The sequence below is a fragment of the Coffea eugenioides genome, chromosome 7 (genome assembly GCF_003713205.1).
Source record: "Coffea eugenioides isolate CCC68of chromosome 7, Ceug_1.0, whole genome shotgun sequence".
Taxonomy (NCBI): domain Eukaryota; kingdom Viridiplantae; phylum Streptophyta; class Magnoliopsida; order Gentianales; family Rubiaceae; genus Coffea; species Coffea eugenioides.
Window position 1 is genome coordinate 1950652 of NC_040041.1, and position 20160 is coordinate 1970811.

The following is a 20160-nucleotide window of genomic DNA, read 5'->3' on the forward strand; positions in this document are numbered from 1 at the left end:
AAAATGCTCAACAAAACGGTTAAATGGCCCATCAAAGTTCAAAATTTGTCCCATTTTTAGCATACTAGGTGTCGTGGGCACCTAGTGCCTTAGTAAGCTTAACCTACCATCCTGTCCTATAGATTGATTAGAATTTAGATTACGATCACAGTTATAGGGTAACCCCAACTCGTAGAAAGAAAAGACAGAGAGATTAATGGGTAGAGGAGAAAAGCATTCAAGACCTGAGGCTGAGGAAGTCCGCCACGCACCACATAGAGGGCGACATATACATATAGAGATAGGATAGGGGCCGTAGGGCGTGATAGAAAGGAAAGGGCCCCTCCAGCCTCCAGGCACCAGCCAAAGACAAAGGAGGTTCCCTTACAACAGATCCGAGAAATGCGTTGATGGGTCTCGCTTCCCATTGGGATTTTGCAATTCATCCTTACACCCTTCCACTCTGCACGTGTTCCCCACGCTCCTCTCTGTACCTCCCCCAGGCTCCAAGTCCCAACCCTTTTCCTAAATGAAAGGACAAATTATATAGAAAATAATATTAATTGATCATGGATTTAAAATGTTAATAATGGTATCAATTGTGAATTCTAAATTATGAAATCACTGAATAAAAAATAAAGTATTACTAGCCTTAAAAAGCAAATTATGAATTTAAGGCGTTTGGAAGATTGCTGCAAAGAAAATAATAGGAAATTGGGTGATAATTATAGAAAGTTAGAAGCTAGCTACAGGGGAGGGAGGGAAAGAGAATAACGACAAGTTAAGGAGCAGTAAAAAAAAGGACGGTGAACTATTACAATATTGGACGGAGAGAGGGGAAAATAAATGATATGATTGTGGGGATATGACAGAAAGAATGACATCGTGATAAGAGGTCTGAAAATCATAGAAAGCAGCACATAACTAGTTAGCAGGTAAAAAATAATAGTTTTTAACAATTTTGAAAATTTTAAAATTACAAAGATTATTTTAAATCTACATTAAAGTTTATGAAGAACATTATTCTATAAGCACTCAACAATTTTAGGATTACAATATGGGCGAAACTATTTTTTAAAATTAAGGAAAATGAATTAGTCATACTTTATATTTTTAATGTTAAAAATTTTGATATATGGGTATAGCATGATATATTGATAAATAAGTTTACAATTGCTGTATCATGTAAGTCGTTATAAATTAAATTATTTTGTTCAAATTGTTATCATGTATTGACAAACAATAGGTTAACATAATTTGGTTTCAACATATTTAAGATATTAAAATTAAGAAAGTTCATTTTGTATTTACGAAATAAACTTTTTTTAACATGTCAAACATACACTTCTTTGATTTTTTTTTGCCTTTTCATATATTTTATCCTATATTATAATATATAAGTATTGTTTTGAATTGAAATATGAATTCGTGCATAGCACATGTTATAATGCTAGTTTTTCTGTATTGTATAATCTATTACTCTTTATTATGATTAATAGTTGCGGTAGATAAACTAGCATATCTTGCCACGGTAGAGTTTGCTGATTCTCCGATGATAATCGACTAGGTCTCATTTGGGAATTGGGATCATCCAAGACAAATTTTTTGTGATTATTTTTTTTTATTTTACATATATTAAATTAATACAATATATTTATTTTATATAAGAATTTTATAAAATAACAATTCAAATGGACGCAAAGATTATTGATAGACATACTAGGTACTGTTCAAAAAGTAGGTTCACATCCCAAAAATGTGAGCACTAGTGCTTCCGCCATTGACGTTAACATTAATGCTGCATATTGTCACTCCATGAATTGCAAAATTTAAGCAGTTGCAATCTAGGGTAAAAAAAAAAAAAAAAAAATCTCTATGTCATCTTCAACCATCTTAAAGGGGAACAGTTCATCAATCAAACGCCACAGTAACTCTCTGTCTCTCTCTGTGGCTCCGTATTGTAAAATTCAGTAGAATCTAAAGGAAAGGGTGTGCTAGGCAGATATAGTACAAGTAAATTGTCTTTCAACGTGACACCATTTTAGTACCAAAAAAGGGTGAACTTCTTAGCTATGAGTTTGAAGGGGGAGAGGAGTGTTAATATTGTCTCAGCACATTAATATTCCATATTACAGTGAGTATGATCTGTGATACGAACCAAGACGCCATTGAGGGGCTTGAATATGAAGGATTGAAGGTTGTCCATGTTGTTCGAGTCAAGGAGGACGACAAGTGACCCTTCTCTAGTTCGCATATTGGTTTAGCCGTTGTTTAGTTGTTTAGAGTCTTGGTTAGTCATTTGTTGCAAGGAATAAATTCGGCCAGCCTAACTAAAATATAGGAGCCGAATTCTAGGTTCCTAAAATGAAGGAACCTTAGTCATGTTTTTCTAATTCACTTTAGGTTTCTACTTGTATGGCTATAAATAGCCTATCCAGGATCATGTTTTATTCATTCAATCATTCAATTAATACAGTACAAATTGAGAGTTTCTTGGTTTCTCCAAGGCTTCTTGAATATTTTAGAATTTCTTGAGGTGTTTGTGACTTATCAATCTAGAATCACACTAGATTGTGGCGTCCTCTACTTTTATATCAAAGTTCGATAATCACGTGATTAACGAATTGAGATTATCCGCTCCAAATTTAGTATTCTCTTGCTGATCATGAGTCTAATCTCTTACGAGTTTCGTCACAAGATTGACGACGTTCGTGTCAATCTGATTTACAAACCATTATTGGCTTTGGAAATGCAAGACGTAATTAAATCAAAATTAGAGCATGAAAAGACAGACCAGCTGAAGAAACGTAAAAAGATGACAGGAGAGCATGTTAAAAACAAAAGAAAGTTAACTTAGAGGAGCACGAGTACCCACACAATTGTGTGTACTGCTGCTTCGCTGGGGAGGTGAGGGTCTTGACCCTTGACCTTGAGGAGGAGGAGGAGTTCATTAAGAGGCTAGAGCAGAGGCAAGTTTTTAAGTTTGATAAAAAGGCAAGCGGCTGATGGAGACAGTTCAGGGTGGGGGTGGGGGCGGGGTGCTGGGCCATTACCAACTGAGCAGTGAACCCCATGGGAAAATTATCATTGTCCTTGGCATTCCCATTTATGTTGTGTAAATAATTGGAGCATGGCACCACGGTTCTTGTAAAAGATGAAAGAAAAATCCCCAGAAAAAGGATATCTTTTCCTTCTTTTTTCCCTAGTAACTAAGGAGCAAAGGAGTCAGTAGTAGTTTGGAACAGCTAATATTGCACTTTGGCATCTTTCTATCTTTGTTACTATTACTTCCCCAAGTGGCTAATAGTAAGAGAGAGAGGGAGAGGGGAGCCTTAGCAGCTACGCAGATGCGGCAGCAAAGAAAGAGGGCCAGTGGTACAGTATACACAACTAGGCCTCACTGTCCTGTCTTGTCCACCACAATTCTGACTCACTCTGACCGCCCCCTGCACCTCCACACACCACCCCTACCCCTTTCCCTTCCACTCACACTTTTCCCCCTCACTGTTGCAGGCCCCCTCTGTACCCGTCTGCCCCACCGCCACCCAGCCTCCAACCCCTTAGTACTCTCCTTGACGGCATCACGTACCAAATATCAACACACCTTTCCTTTTTTTTTCTTCTTTATTTTTTTCCTCCTAAACACCTTCACTCTCATGATCCCTTTTCTAAGCTACGACATGCATATATGCGCAACACAATTCTTTTTCTTTTCAATCAAAAAAGGGAAGAAAAAACCTTTCGGCCTGACCAAGTATGGAAATAGTTGTTGGATTTCCTTTTTCTTCCGTTCCCATGCTACAAATTTGTTTCGCTACTAGAAAACCTGCTGGTTTAAGAAACGTACGTGTAGGGTAACAATTTCTGGCCTGGCGCGTTATCTTTCGCTGGGAGCCGATCCCAATAGAATAGTGTGTGTCAATCAAATAACAATCCCAAACTTTTCCCCTCACCTCCCTACGGAATATACAAAACCCCCGCCCCCCCCTTCCCACAACGCAGAAAAAAAGCCCTACTACTAGACCAGTCCTATTTAACCCCTCGCCTTTCTTCGCGTCTCAGTTGTTAAGCAAAGATCCCCTCCTTTCAACACCAAACAACATCAAACATTTTTCTGCTACAATCATCTTTCCTTCGTAAATCGATCTGTAAGCATAGAAAAGGGAAAGAAAAAATGAAGGAAATGTCATATACAGAAGGGTGACCATTCGGGGTCCTCTTGAATTGCAGCAGAAATGGTTATTATCGTTAGGAGATGAAGGAGAGGCAAAGGTGGCAACCAGAAGAAGACGCACTCCTCCGCGCCTACGTTAAACAATATGGAGCCAAAGAATGGAATCTTATCTCTCAACGCATGGGGAAAAATCTTGACAGAGACCCCAAATCCTGCCTCGAACGTTGGAAAAACTACCTCAAACCTGGGATCAAGAAAGGCTCTTTAACCCCCGAAGAGCAATCCCTCGTCATTTCCTTACAAGCCAAGTACGGTAACAAGTGGAAAAAGATTGCTGCTGAAGTCCCTGGCCGCACCGCCAAGAGACTAGGCAAGTGGTGGGAGGTTTTCAAAGAAAAACAGCTCAAGCAGCTCCAGAAGTCACAGCACCGCCAAGAATACACCGACCCTGTTGCCGTCTCCGCCGTTTCCGGCAGGGCCTCACCGGAAAAAGCTGTTCAAGCTGGCAAGTACGACCACATTTTGGAGACTTTCGCAGAGAAGTACGTGCAGCCAAAACTTTTTGCATTCCAGTCCCTTCCATTGCCTCCCGCTATCATGCCTAACCTTTCCCTTCCCGAACCGCCTCCGGTTCTTTCTCTTGGTTCTGTCGCGATAACAGAACCGATGAATGGTTCGGCTGCGACAATTCCGTCTTCTACCCTCCCTCCATGGATGAATACTATGAATATCACCCCGACAACGACTTCTTCTTTGACCTCATCGTCTTCCACTCCATCTCCATCGGTCAGCCTCACTCTCTCACCATCTGAACCGGCTGTCCTGGACCCGGTTCAACCGGAAATGGGTTTGCCGAGCCGGTTCTTTCCGGTTCAACAAATGGGCGCTCTCATTCAGTGCTGTAAAGAGCTGGAAGAAGGGAGACAAAACTGGGTTCAGCACAAGAAAGAAGCTACGTGGCGTCTGAACCGGTTGGAGCAGCAGCTGGATTCCGAGAAGGCCCGGAAAAGAAGAGAAAAGATGGAGGAAATTGAAGCCAAGATAAGGTGCTTGAGGCAAGAAGAAATGGCCTTTCTTGGAAGGCTTGAAAGTGAGTACAGAGATCAGCTGAGTTCATTGCAGAGAGATGCCGAGGCTAAAGAAGCAAAGTTAATGGAAGCATGGTGCAGTAAGCATGCTAAGTTAGCTAAGCTTGTTGAACAAATTGGCGTCCACAGTCATGGGTTCACAACAACATTGGCTAAGGACTTGCGTTAATTAGTAATTTAGTTCTAGTACTAAAAAGATGTGGACAATTTTCATGTTTACCAATTCCCGTGTCTTTTTGCATGCGATTTTATGCATGGTCTCTGTTTTTACTTTGGATGGTTCCTGAATCATAAGTATAATATAAGTAGAGTATTAATAAATGTCTCTTTTAGCTTCATTCGTTTTTTGATTTCTTCTTCCTGTTACTGGAAGACTGCTAAAAAAAAAAAATTAATAATAATTTCAATGTATAAGAGGATACAAGCAAAGCAGCACAACTAGTATTTTGTTGTGATTTTTGGTGCTGTTTGAAATAGCGTAGACAAAGTAGTGTCTTGGGAAGATGCTGTGGGTGGTCCTGCGGTCGGGGTCGCAGTGAGTGGGTGCCTATGGAGGGGTAGAAAGATAATAATGAAAGCTGCTGAGGGGGTGCTATACTGCAGTGTGATGTCTAATCTGTTTCCACATTTTTGTTAGCAAAAGAAAAGAAAGCATCACGAAAGAAGAGAGGACTGCATTGGAGGACCTGCTTTTAACTTTAGCTTTTAGGGTTTACCATTGGACAAAGTCCACGCAGGGGCAGGGACTTTTGATTCCATTCCACGCATTAAGAAAAGGACTTTTGGACCTAGTCCGGAGTTCCGCAAGCGTTAAATACTTGCCTACCCGTCTCCTTTTTTTTTTTTCATCAACAAACGCAGTAATTAGCCCACCCGTCTCCTGAAAACAGCATTTTAGGTAATTCAATTAATTGTCAAATAAACATCAGCAATCCTATTGAACTTTTGGGAAGTATTTGCTTCCTTGTCTTCTTGCTTGGGTAATGGCACTGGAGTTGCAGGAGGAGATTTGACACTGGCCAGCGATTTGGTAAAGAACTATTGGGTAAAGTGGTGCCTCTGCATTTTACATGGTTGCTGATTCTTGATAAGGGTTAATTACACTTTGCCCTTCTGCATTTGGCTCCTAATAACATTTTGCCTCTCAGAAACTTGTTGCGATTAGGAGCAAGATAAAGTTATATTTTGCATGACCTGAATATTTCTAACTAATTCTTGAATTCATATAACAGTTGTAACATAATAAATACCTGTTCCTTTAGTAGTTGTTAATTTCATTTAAACACAATTGCACCATGCACTCAACCTTTTAGCAATAAAAATGAATTAGATAATTTGCAAACAAGAAGTCTAAGCAACTCAATGTGCTTCTCCGTGTTAATAGCAATACTTATTTTAGATGAAATAAAAATAATTAGTGCATTTTGAATAAAATTTATTTGATAATATTTTTTTACCGTGGCACTCTTTTTTTTTAATGTGGTTTATACTAGATAAAAATGTATTGAAAAATGTATTTAGAAAATCTCAAAAATTTTTGAAATAATTTATAATTCGAATAAAATATAAAGCAAGGTATAATTGAGGTGTAAAAATATCAATTCACTTTTTATTGACTCATGAGAATCTTGTGAAAGCTTCAAGCTAAACAAAAATGATCAAAACTGATCCATTTATAATTTAAAGGAAGAAAGATAAGTAATGAAAAACTCATATGGTAGTTTTGGTAATTTGTTATTTATTTTTTACACCACGGCACAAATTGTCAATTCTTTGATATTTTACCATTTTTTTACTTGTTAAATATTTTATATCATGTAACTTCATATTTTTTTCTAATAAAATGTTCCATATTTTGATTAAAAATATAGCATTATTCTAGTTACATCATGTAGAGGCATTAATGTCATTTTGTCAAAATTTTCGATGAAAAACTCATTATTAATATTTGATTAGTCAATGAAAGTGGCAATATATATATATATATATATACACACACACGCACGCGCACACACACATATTTGAAGTTGGAGACAACGCGTTACAAGGATCAAATTTAAGGGGGCAAACTGTAATTAACCCACTTGACAATGAAGAGTTGGGGAAAGTACATCATGTGACTGGTTTTCTGCTCACGGGCGATGGTAGTTCTCCGAGAAAGTTAGGGTGGTTTTGGGGATTCAATCGCAAGTTGAAGTCCATACGTTCAGATGAAAACAATCTATGCGTCCTTTGTGGGGTGTAATCTTAGTTAGTCAGTCCGGGATGAAATACTTGACATGACTAAACATTCCGAATCTGTGGTTACTACATGCTGCAGAACAAGAAATGGATTAATCCCAAGATCTGGCAACTCAAGCTGGCATTAGATAATATCTGAAAATTTTTTATCTAATTCATTCTGCTTTTTTCGCACTGAAATGAACATGTATGTGTTCACCATTTTCTCACTGAGATCTACTGAAAAGGTCTTCTTCCACAAACATCGCATAAATCCCAGTCTGCTTGATCTTATTCATTACAATGCTCACATTATTAACAGTTGAATGACTCTACTATCCTTACAACTTAAGATTAAGATATTTTACACATATTTGCAGAGAAGAGAGAAACAATCAAAACATTTACTAATGAAATTAACCCTAATTTGGAATTTAAAAAACAGCTAATTTGCCATATAAAAAGGGAACTAATACTAGGTGCATTTTTTTTTCCAATTAATGTACTTGATAGATAAGAGGAGTTACATATGACGTACCCGGTAAATAAAACGATTCAAACATGAAAATTTCATTAAATCGACCTCATGATTAGCTCTGATCTACCTCATGATTTATCTTAGAGCTAATCTACGTGAAAATTTGATCTTTATAAAAAGATAAATCCTCCTTTAAAGCATCTAATTTTGTCGTACATTCTTGTTTTCTTGGACCATATTGGTGGTTCTTCAACGTCTTTATCTGCACTAGACTCCTCCTAATCCGAGACAATTGAGCATGAACAATAGCTAATTTGGTAAAGTCAAAACAAAGCATTTTCGCCGAAGGATCCAAGTCTCTTGTCTTGACCACAGAAAGAGCTTACTCGCTCCACATTGCAACTTCAGTTGCTGCTGCTGCTGCCTATGAAGAGTCTGCACTCTCCCTTGCGAATTTCATCCCCAAGGACTTGGAAGGTCCCTAGTGGCGCTGGGGCTAACAAATTTCTCTTTTCCGGTGAGAAAAAGTTAGTCTAAGTGTGGCCGCCTTGCACCCTGGACAAACTTAGTGGCAGTGCACGAAAAATACGTAAATTCTTCCCTTAGCTCTCGAGGCAGATACCCTTGAGAGGATCAGTTAGCATCACGGATTCAGTAATGAACAGCATTTGCACGCAGATTGGGACCCCAATGAGGGGAAGGTAGCAATCATGGCTAAGAAATATACTATTTACATTAGCATGTCGATTATTCTTATGCATCGACGACCCCAGGAAAATTAATGAGTTCGAGAAGCCGGTTGAGTAGATTTCAAAAGTTTTTTCATGCACTGCCACTAAGTTTACCAGGGACAGAGGAAATGATTAAGCAACGAAAGATCGATCGATTGTTCAGAGAAGGGCTCATCCCTGAAACAGGACACCATGACACGCTTGCTCCTAACAACTGATGAGAAACGGCTAATATTCCAATGAATCAGACATTGCCAGCCATTTAGTTGTTCTGCTTTAAGATAGATAGCTGTAAAACCGTCCATAGTAAACTTATCATACTATTGAACTATCTTGCGGAGATTCCGGATGTGTATGATCGTGTCCAACAAGGTAAAGAGAAGTTCTTGCTTATATTCGTCCGTCCCATGATTACACTCCTCTCTTTTATATACTTCAGCATGCCAAGATCAAATGATCAGAAACTCAGTCAGCTATGAACAGAATAACTTCCTTCCAACCTCAGATTCTGATTTACACTTCAAAGACTTGGAGAGAAACCAACGTGGATCATCCATGCAGCCAAATACTAGTGTGAATCTTGTATATCATAACTTGTACAATAAATTTACATATTCTATTTAAATGCAGATTATTATTTCTCAAGAACTTACACTACTGTTTTGATAAAATTTACATTAGTCATCAAATATCATGGTTTACAAGGGGAATCGGTAAAACTGCAGTTCGGATGGCGCAAGCCATCTATCTGCTCATGAAGCTTCAGGGGATACGTTAAAAATCACATATTTTTCCTAGAACAAGAGAAACTAAGAGAAGAAATTACTTGCATTTATATTTGACAATATTAGCCAACCAAAGGCAGGTTATAAAGTTGTATAAAATAAAATTCTGTATCTTGTTTGTATCACGAACACCCGCATGCCATGCCATGGGGAAAAAGGCAAAAAGAAATTGCAGATTCAAAAGGGCAAAACGGGTTTCTTACTGGAGCCTTCAAAAGAGGCTATCGTTGGTTTCGCCCGACAGAGTTTATCTATCTGATTCCAAAAGGTTGGAAGGTGAGCCCGGCTGTCCACCCACTCACTCAAATTTTTGTTTTTTGATTCGTTGGAATTTGGAATGCACAATTTTAAGCGAAAGTAGTTGCGATAGAATCAACAAGTCGTTGTAGTATAGTGGTGAGTATTCCCGCCTGTCACGCGGGTGACCCGGGTTCGATCCCCGGCAACGGCGATATTGAGACACTTTTTGCTTCGATGAAGACTTGACTTTTGCCAGGCCATAGAAGTTGGGCTGGGCCGGAGCATTTCTACACCGCCTCAATTTATCGACAAGTTGGACTTCGAGGACAACTCTGAGATTGTTGTGAGGGCTAGAACAAGAGTACAAAATGGATGGATGATATTTATTGCAAAGGGGTTCTTTGATTTGGAGAGGGAGGGGAGGGGGGGGAGCACGCGTTCCACGAGGGTCTTTGATTGAATTAAATTTGGTTGAATTTATTTTAGTTAAATGGTTCTTGATTTGGTGCCCATACACACCTCGGAATTAAATTTGCGCTTTTCCTTGTTGAGAACGACGACTTGAATCAAAACAGAACACTACTATCACGGCAACGAAAAGGCAAATATGATTGATGGCCACAGATAGCTGAAGAATCTTTTACATTCGAGCAAAAGACCAAGACAACGAACGAGATTTCGGATGACAAGGACATGATTTATATGAACTGCTTTTGCAAAGTGCAAGATTCACGATACAAGGAAGAAGTAAATACAATACAAGGGCTTAGTTATGAATCTTGGTCTGCCTCAAAGCTTATGCAGGAGTCGAATACAAGCCAGCCATCTTGTGGCTTGTGCTGAAAATTCCTTTGATCATTTGCACATTGGCTTTTTCTACTCGACTTGAATGCTATAATTATTCAGTTTCATCTCTTTCCTTTCAAAGTTTCAAGGAACACGGTCTCTTTTACTCATTGTTTTACTTGCGCGATTGAATTGGAATTGGGAAGAGAGATAATTTTTTTTTTTTTAAAAAAACAGAATTGTATAGAATGATCATTAAAGTCAAAGGTATGCTTATTTTGGTGCAGGGTTTCGTCGGCGGGATCTAGATGGAATAAACTAATGAATCAGCAAAACGTCCCTTTTATTAGTGGATTGAGATTTGAACATTTTGCGTGGTTATATCATATGCCCATCTGATGATAATGAATGATAAAGAATTAGTAGTGTCTAAGAGCTGGTGAAGCTCTAAATTTTTACTAATTTCTGATGCTGATAAAGCCTTCTCCAGGTTTAAAGGGTGAATAAACTGGTTAGAAAAGAATAGAAGAAGCGTCCAACTACTTTATGCATGCTCCACTCAGCTGGGGAGATATAGCTCGGTTGCTCTTGCAATTGGGTCATTGCGTGTTTAAGGGTTAAACAAAATAACACAAGATTTTACTTCGGGGACAAAGACAGAGGCTTCAAAAGAACAATTAAATTGACGGTCTTCAACTCTCCATTCAAGAAATGTGCAAGAATGCAAGCTGAATTTGAAATCTTTTGATATCATAAACGCAATACATTAAGCACGGAATATTTTACTAATTACTGTAGTATAGAATTTCATTGAAGACAAGAAGTTGTTCATATGATTCATCAATTATCCCGGTAAGCAATGTAACTGGCTAAAGCAATCAAAGGAGCAGCCTTCTCAGGATCAAATTCAGCTAGTTGATCTTGAGCTTCTCTATTCAACTTCTCAGCAAACTCTCTAGACTTCTCAATCCCAAGTAGCTTAGGATAAGTGGTCTTATCAGCCACCAAGTCCTTCCCCGCTGTCTTTCCCAGTTCCTGAGAAGATTTAGTCACGTCAAGAATATCATCCACGACCTGAAACAACAATCCAATACACCTAGCAAACTTTCTTAATTTGGCAACTTGCTCAGCATTTGCACCGCCCAAAATTGCCCCCATGACTACAGAACCCTCCAACAAAGCTGCAGTCTTGTGAACATGGATAAACTCCAAATGCTCCAACCCCACATCGGACATCCCCTCAGAGCATATATCAACCATCTGTCCTGCAACCAGTCCTTCACAACCAATAGACCTGGCCAACTCACCAATCACTCTCACAATTCTTTCAGAAGGAACCCCTTTTGTTGCAGTAGCTATATATTCGAAAGAGAATGCAAGAAGCGCATCCCCTGCTAAAACAGCCACATCTTCACCAAAGGCCTTATGGTTTGTGGGCTTCCCTCTCCTCAAATCATCGTTATCCATGCATGGAAGATCATCATGCATCAAGGACATAGTATGAATCATCTCAGCAGCACAAGCAGAAGGCATGGCAACAGATTCTTGCCCACCAAAAAGCTCACAAGCTGCAATACAGAGCATGGGGCGGACTCTCTTCCCACCAGCAAGAAGTGAATACCTCATGGACTCGTGAATCTTCAAAGGGTCCCTGAGCAAAACTGCTTCTTCCAAGGCCTTATTCACAGAATCAGCTTTTTGAAGCACATAGGCCTTAAAATCGAATGAAGGTGAAGTTGGAAAAATCTGGTCTTCTTTACTTTTGCTGCTCTCTTCCTGGGGAGCGTTTGTTTGTTCTTTGGTTAGAATGGCAGCAATGGAGAAAGAGGAGAAAGGAATGGCTGTTTTTATGATGGGATTTGGGAGGAAGATAGAGAAGGGAAGCTTGTTCTTGAGAGGGTGATAAAGATAGGAGTTAGCAGAATTGTGTCTGCTGCTTGTAAGATTATTGTAAATCGAAGGGGTTTGTACCCATGTTGCACTTGAATTCACAAGGCTCATTTTCTTCTTAATTAGTAGCAAGGATTTGGCTTCACTTCTTTCTGTATGAAGAGAGACGCAGATGAAAGCAGAACACTAGAATTCAGCAACTAAAAGGTTGGAGGATTTTAAGAATTTCTCGTGGGTTGCAAAATGAGTTGTCTAATTATGCGTATTTCTATATGTTGCATGAATGAATGAAGAAGAACCTTGATTTGGTGGCTGAGAAGAGAAGAGAAGGAAGTCAATCTAGAGAAAGAGAAAGTGGGAAGTGGAGTTAAAAAGGGTGGGGGAATGGGTCGGGTTTGGCAAACTTGGGAGGATATTCCGCCATTGCGTTTCATACATTTCAGGAAGGAGGATAATGACAGATGGCCCTCCGACGTTGGAGATAATCCTTGATGAAATGCTAGACTTGCCCAACTTTTATTTTCCCAGCTAATTGACTAGTATTTTGAAAACGCGCAATAATTGGACTCCAATGTCAGAATCCAATAACGCATTGTCTCATTTGATTTAAGGCGTTAATCAACAGGTGTTTAATGAAAATTGGTTTTGGAAGAGTCTCAATTATTACCCTTTTTTTATAATTATTGATTTGAGGCAGTTCTAAATGTGAAGATACAGATATAAATGACAGTACATGCATTGCATTTATATGGTAAGAAAATCTTGGTGGGAGAAAAGAATATTTGTTATTAATTTGATAAATTGCGCTTGTTAACCTGTTATGAACTTATTATCCCAAAAAAGAACAGAAAATCTTGGTAATTAATTCTCTTTCTTTCTTTTACTTCAAAATATACATATGTATATGTATGTATGTATGTATAAGCAAGCACCTAATTAATAGTTTATTCAGGCCTTGTAACAGGTACATGTTGAATGGTGAGTAATTATTTCCGAGGGTTTTATTTACTCACTGTATTTTAAGATCTCGAATCAAGGTCTTTAAGTGCCCAAACAGTGGGGGAACTGTATGGTTTCCGGTGGGATTAGAGGCAAATCAGTTTAACGTGATCAAGTAGGAAAGAGGGGCCGTTTTCCCACTTGTTTAAGGGGAAGCAACCTGTGTCGTCTAATCCCATGCGATTCAAGTATTCAAAATTCTGTGCACTTCACCAATTTAATGATATGATATTGATGGGCACAGCGTTTTTCTGTCACTTTTTAGAGTGGGATCCATGCATATCCGGACTCTGTGCGAGGAAGAGAGCTTGATTAGGACTAATTTCTATTGGTTCGGGCAGGGGCGGTCACTAACTCGCTACAACCACCAACATGACAAGGAAGCTTAGCTTTGAAAGGATACACTGTACATACACTTGACCAAGACGCACAAACAACACAATTCAATGAAAAGCCAAGGAAGGGCCCGGCATCAAAGCCTGGCTCTGCCTCTCATTTACTATTTTTGGGCCCGGCATTTTGGTCATGAGATTTGGCATGTAAAACGCCATACTATCAAACTCGTGGACCGGGGAAAGGGGAAGGGGGGGAGGGTGTTCCGAAAATGATTGATTAATTATGCTGTTCTTTTTATTTTTATTTAATAGCAACAATCTACTCTACTTCTACTTCTATACTATAAAAGAGGGAGAATTTAATTGAGTTTACAGAGGCATTTAAGACAGCCTTCAAACCAGACAACCTTCTGAAATTTTTAACAAAAGGATGCACTGTATTTTCCCTTAATGCGTCGGGTTCCTTACTGTTTCGAGTCGAATTTGAACTCCCGAACCATCAGCCGCCTGCATGATTTGTCGATGAATGACGAAACTTAGCAGATCTCATGAAACATACACCTCCTCATGTGTGATGTGGGCATGATAAGAACTCAGTTTGGATTCCTCATTTTTTTGGAAAACAAATTTTTGTTTTTTTATATATATAATGCTACAATAATACACAAACAAAAATAACTATAAAAATATCACATTCATACAATATATTAAAATCAACTCCAAATATACAAAAAAAATTAAAAATAAATAAAATCTACACCATTTTCTTCTTACACCTATTACTATCACCCACCAACGCCACCCTTACCCATCACCGCCACCATCCCCTTTTTTTTCCTCTTTCCTCTCTCTCCCTCTTCCTTCTCCTCTTTTCTACCTTTTCTCTCCCTTTTCCTGCCACACCCCACCCCTTCCTTTCCCCTTCCTATGATTTGGCCATGATGTTGTTATCACAAGCCTTGATTTGGTCTCAGCTAAATTGGGAAGGGGGGAAAGGGAGGGGAGGAAAGAAATAGAGGAAAAACATAGGAGGAGAAGAAGAGAAGGATGAGTAAGAGGAAGGGGGAGGAGGGAGAAGGAGGAAGAAAGAAAGGGGATGGTGGCGATGATAGGTTAAAAAATAATACAAAAACTTTTAAACTTTAAAAATATTTTAAAAACACCTCCAAAAACTTTCTAAAAAACTCCCCCAAAATACCTTAAAATATATTTTAAAAAAATACCTTAAAAAACTTCGTGAAAAATATTTACATAAAATATTTTTTATATACACTATTCTAGTAAAATATTTTAAAAATATGTCTAAAAACATTTAATCGAAATGGATACAAGCTTATTGCCGCGTTGCCAAGAAGCTTGTTTATAAGCCTTTTTTTGTTGGTGGGGGTTGGGGGGGGGGGGGCGATGGGGAATGCATGTTTACAAGCCTATGTATGTATACGCGGTGCGATGCACGTGTAAACAAACTCGGAACATTTTTTTAAGGCCGTAGCATAAATGCAATTGAAGACAAAAATGTCAAATTCGCAATGGCGAACCCTTTACTTCACCAGCCGACACGTGGGACGTGATTTTGTCCCTCACAGCCCAACGCCTGGACCACCAACCCCATGAGGCCATCCATGACCAAACCTATATCTATAAAAAAGAAAACGGCAGAGATGGGTTAGGTCCTCATTGGCGCTTCGGGTTAGGAAGATATCCAAAAAATCTGGACCAGAATTTCGTCTTAAACTAATGATCCCCGCGTTGCATGCAGCAGGCCCGTTACTACTTTGGTACTCAACACTGACCCGAGTAATTATTGTGTAAAGCAATGGAAACCCGAAAACCAGCCGAAACACGTTTTTCTCGCTTTTGATTTCTAAAGCCATGCCGCCGGACTGCCTCTCTTCACGCTATTTTCACACCTGGCGGCGATGCGGCTATTTTGTTTTAGAAGACAGAAAGGACAGAACATGTCAGTGGACGGAGGCAAAGTTACAAGTGCAATTAAACTCAAAACCCCCATACATACAGCAGAAAACAATACAACATTATACGCTTTTCTCTCTCGTTAGATCCATCACTGTAGGCGTAGGGTAACCCCCGCAACATTAGCAGTCACACGAATGATGTAAAAGATCAAAATTTATCAGCATAAAGAGTAAACCGGAGATCATACGTCCACCCCATCCAATAATGCACATTCCTCTTGGATATTCAAACCCCTTCTTTATCATAGATTTTAAAATCCTCCCTTTCCCATACTTCATGGTCAGGTTTTCTGAACTCCCGTCTTTCCCCTTCTTAATTCCCCTTTCTTTGTTGTGAGTCTTAAAACTCCCCTTTCACCTTCCCATTGTAAGGTTCAAAATGTCCCTCAAATCTTTAAACGTATCATAACATATTTGCTGCCGGTTTCTCGTTCATCCTGCTATAACGTAACTACGATGAATTAGGCATTTCCACAAAATGGATACAATCAAACGTGCCTCGACTATAACAATTAAGTTAGTACATTTGCTGTAGATGTAAACGCAAAAAATTCCTCTCTTTTACCCATGAATAAAATGGCCTAACATGGAAAAAGGCGCCAGATAGTATTCTGAATTACGGACAAAAGACTTCCTCAAAGTCATTTACTTGCTGTAGAGGTATACAATACTGAAGATGAAGAAACCAAGCATCTGCAGTCAGCAAAATTTGCAGTCAGCCAAGAATTCAGATTCATTCCACACAGAGAGAGAGAGAGAGAGAGAGAGAGAGATGGAGAGAGTACCGTGGAAAATGATGCTCCATAGTAAGGGAAAGCCGTTGTTATAAATCTTTCATATTCATTATGCCTAAATGGTCGTACCGGAATCTGCAAAAGATACAAGGATCTCAGTGCTTAAGATAAACAAGGAAACTTTGTTGAATATGGACCCCACAGCAAGACATTAACTTATTTGCTCTACACACTGTCATAAATAAACTATACAACAGTTAATCATGCAACTCAGATACCCAACTCTTGCCCCTTCGCAATTTTCTTAACCAGTAATGGAGGCTTTTTTTGCAAATTAAGCTTGACATAGTTTCTATTACGTTGCCGTGTCAGTCAATTATGTATAGCTTAGCTCTGTTTATGATTACCAACAACCAGTTTTCAAAGGATCAACCTAACTGCAATTGCCTTTCCAGAAATCAGCATAAGGACTTTTCCACAGTAAGACTGCTAACTTACCTGCTTAGAAAGTGATAAGCTTGTATAGCCAAGCCTCTGATACTCAATCTTGAATTGAAAAACTCCATAAACATCTGGCACCTTAAATGAAGTATGATATAGCCCCTGCAAAGGCAGTTTACCAGGTAATGTATGTAAAAGACAGGATAACAACATCCAGTATAGAAATCCCAGCGGTTGTGAAATGGTTACCTTCTCATTGGTTGACAAGGTTTTTAACACATAAGGACTCATCATATAGAATTGCACCTGCACATCATTTGCAACATATGGCTCCCACCGTGTTCCAGACCACTCATATATCTCAACAAAATACTCCTGCAAAAAGACAATAGGTTGAAGGAAGTCTAGTTGGTATATTCTTCTTTTCTCATACTAAAGACACAGCATACAAAGTAAATGCCTACTACTACAAAGCATTACCAAGTCATCATTTATCCTGTAAATCGCAGGTTCATCTGATTCACCAACTTTATGGTGTCTAACATTGACAGCCTGAGGCAATAAGATTCATGACAAACCAAAAAGAAACTTGGTCATAAACAATAACTTCATATTAGCAACACAGAAATCAAAGTTGGTGATGAGTATTTCTGGACATGCATTTTAGAACTCACCTTGAGGTGTCCCCTTTCATGGAAAACCCACTTGCTAACTTCAACCACAAAGCGTTCATTACCAGATTTATCAAACCTGTTAACAACAGCAGTGTTTTGAAATCAGAGACAGGTAAAGATATGTGTATAAATAAAAACAACCTTCAAGCTAACTGAAGAAAGAGAAGTCGAAGAAGATAATGAAGAGATTCACCCACTTCTTTGAATGTCCAGCTCTCTGAACACCTGCTCTTAACAATCTGAAACACATAAAGAATTAGATTTTATCAGTCTAAACAAGCATGTATGAGGATAGAAGGTTCAGAAAGAAACGAGCATCGTCAAAATACCTATTACTGAACAGTTCCAATGAGCCAGAAATCAAAACTCGTGCATTATTCCTGGCCTGCAAATTCGAAAGCGCATGTCTAGTTATAGAGAAACAAACTTTAATACAATGTATGCTTTGTAAGAAAACCATTACATATCTCAAAAACTTTGTCCTTCCAATTATACTCTGCTGGGAGTTTTTTGCTTTTTAAGATCTCTTTTTAGGCTTCACAGCATCAGAGGAGGTTTACATACATGGAATTCCCAGAGGAAAAGCACCTCCAAACATTAAATAGCACAACCAGATAAAGTCTGAAGATATTTCTATGACAAATTATCACAATCCACTTTGATCATACATCTAGATAAATGAAAGTTACTAAACAAGCAATGCAAAGAACATACCTGCAGAACTGAAACTAATGAAATAGCAGATCCAGAAAGAGACGGAGGGGTTGACAACTTTGAGTTAGGATTGGCAGAATATGCTGTAGAAGAGGCCGAAAGCACCTTCAGAACCTACAAATGAAAAAAAATGAATTTGCAAATTGATCTTGAAGCAGAATCAAGTTGAGTGAAGCAAAAGACAATTGCAGCCTAAAATTACCAAATTATTTTCTGGGTTCAGCGAGTGACCAATCCCTTTGAAAAGTATAGGTGCCTGTTGCACATATTAAAGAGAACATTCAATTACTTGAAAACACTAACTGCGAGAAGTTAAGTTCCAAATAATCAGATGTCATGAAGTCCAATGTAGTGAAGCCAAACACAGCACGAAACGTATTAAGCCACAATAGTCATGCGATCATGGAATATACAGATGTTAGAACTCAACTCAAGCACAACTTAAGAAGGAGACTCATAACTGACCTCAATCTTTTCTTTACCCAAAATAACTTCAGATTGGATAAGTTCATCAGAGACAATCAATGTATGATCTCCCTCAGTATCTGAGACAGCATAGCTTGTGTGATCAATAACCACAGCAGAAGGATCCTATGAAATGGGATAAGTGATATTGTTTCAATAGAATATTTTAGCATGGTTAAAAGAAAATTTTAAAAAAAAACTCAAATGAAAATAGTGAGATGCAGTACCAAAACAAGAAAATATATAATTTCATTAAACACGATAATGAACATGCCAATGTACCAACAGGATCATAAATGGCAGCACAGTGCATAGAGATGCAACTTTTTACAACTCGAACAAACCTTCATATTGAATCAAAAGGTTTATAAAATGTTTAGATAATGGACATATACAACAATTTCAGCTGCCCAACTCAGATTCCTAACTGACAGCTAAAACCGATAACAGTAGATCCAAGCAACTTTATCTCATACTTTAGTAAAACCTGCCACACTACAACAATCGATTAAAATGGCATCAAATAACAAAAATGCAGTTTCTAAGACAACCATCTGTTGATAATCCTTAAGCACATCTAATTTTCCATTCCATGTCCAATTTTCCACGTCCACAGCAATATCAGACCGATATGCACGAATTAGAATTAGTAAAATGATCAAGCATGTGCTCCTCTATACCTCGTCGAAATCCGCACCGCACTCAGCGGCAATGTTACGGATCAAATCGGAGGCATTGGAATCGGCGGCCACAATGACGTCATGACCAGAGTCAACAAAGCTCAAGACCGCCGCCAAATCCAACGAACCTCCAAACCCTATTAACAAAAACAATTTCAATAATTCCGATACTAAGAATAAAATTCAAGTACACACGGATGACACCATTAAGATTAAGTTAACTGACTTACGCTCGGTGGTGGGAGCGAATAGAATCAATCCATCGTACAAGTACTGGCCGTAGCGCTGAAGGGTCAATTTGGGATCATCGGCGAGCTTGAAATCGAGGTCAAAACCGCGGCTCTGAAGAGAACTAAAGAAGATGGAGTGGGAGGATTTGAGTGAAACGTCATCCAGCAAAACTAAAATGCGCCGATCGGTAGGGTTTTCGGCGGAGAATGCGAGAGTTAAGATTGGAAGCAATGAGATCGAAGAGAAGAAAATGAGTGATAATTGGAATAATTTGAGATTTCTCATAGTTTTTCCCTTCTTTATTTTTCTCCCCTAGATCCAGTCCCCCTTAGCTGCTGTGGAGTCAAGAGCTGAATTGGTGTTTGGATTGGCAGTGGGGAGAAGCTGGAGATGAACTGAGGAGAGTGTGAATTCACTGTTTTACTGCTGCTTTCTCATTGGTTTTTCCCTTTTTTTCCTCTCTCACAACGCATTCTCATTGGTTATAAAAGAAATTATTACGTAGTACTAATACAATTGGACAGGGGCACTTCTGTCTTT

At 38.7% G+C, this 20160-nt stretch overlaps 3 protein-coding genes and 1 non-coding gene across 4 annotated transcripts; 2 read left to right on the forward strand and 2 right to left on the reverse strand.

Moving 5' to 3' along the window:
- The first annotated feature begins 3712 nt into the window (after window positions 1–3712).
- LOC113777682 (protein rough sheath 2 homolog) lies at window positions 3713–5464 on the forward strand. The gene has a single exon (XM_027322844.1). It carries the CDS (start codon window positions 4235–4237, stop codon window positions 5408–5410), a length of 1176 nt encoding a protein of 391 aa, XP_027178645.1. The 5' UTR covers window positions 3713–4234; the 3' UTR covers window positions 5411–5464.
- Window positions 5465–9834: 4370 nt separating this feature from the next.
- Window positions 9835–9906, forward strand: TRNAD-GUC. Its single transcript has one exon. It is a non-coding gene; the product is annotated as a tRNA-Asp (tRNA).
- A 1243-nt stretch (window positions 9907–11149) lies between these two features.
- Window positions 11150–12792, reverse strand: LOC113777859 (geranylgeranyl pyrophosphate synthase, chloroplastic-like). The gene has a single exon (XM_027323077.1). It carries the CDS (start codon window positions 12480–12482, stop codon window positions 11322–11324), a length of 1161 nt encoding a protein of 386 aa, XP_027178878.1. The 5' UTR covers window positions 12483–12792; the 3' UTR covers window positions 11150–11321.
- A 3324-nt stretch (window positions 12793–16116) lies between these two features.
- Window positions 16117–20057, reverse strand: LOC113777823 (dolichyl-diphosphooligosaccharide--protein glycosyltransferase 48 kDa subunit-like). The gene is made up of 13 exons (XM_027323034.1): window positions 19620–20057; window positions 19390–19526; window positions 18710–18835; window positions 18447–18500; window positions 18245–18358; window positions 17860–17915; window positions 17728–17769; window positions 17531–17606; window positions 17337–17408; window positions 17106–17231; window positions 16914–17018; window positions 16467–16550; window positions 16117–16374 (listed from the first exon to the last, which is right to left on the reverse strand). Exons 1-13 carry the CDS (start codon window positions 19903–19905, stop codon window positions 16327–16329), a joined length of 1326 nt encoding a protein of 441 aa, XP_027178835.1. The 5' UTR covers window positions 19906–20057; the 3' UTR covers window positions 16117–16326.
- Window positions 20058–20160: the final 103 nt, after the last annotated feature.

Excerpts from the sequence above, each read along its gene's own strand:
- LOC113777682 (XM_027322844.1), top strand. The coding sequence starts at position 4,235 with ATGAAGGAGAGGCAAAGGTGGCAACCAGAAGAAGACGCACTCCTCCGC.
- LOC113777859 (XM_027323077.1), bottom strand. The coding sequence starts at position 12,482 with ATGAGCCTTGTGAATTCAAGTGCAACATGGGTACAAACCCCTTCGATT.
- LOC113777823 (XM_027323034.1), bottom strand. The coding sequence starts at position 19,905 with ATGAGAAATCTCAAATTATTCCAATTATCACTCATTTTCTTCTCTTCG. Across the intron at positions 17,409-17,530 it reads ATGAAAGGGGACACCTCAAG|GCTGTCAATGTTAGACACCA; the intron begins GTGAGTTCTAAA and ends TTATTGCCTCAG. Across the intron at positions 16,551-16,913 it reads GCTTATCACTTTCTAAGCAG|ATTCCGGTACGACCATTTAG; the intron begins GTAAGTTAGCAG and ends TATCTTTTGCAG.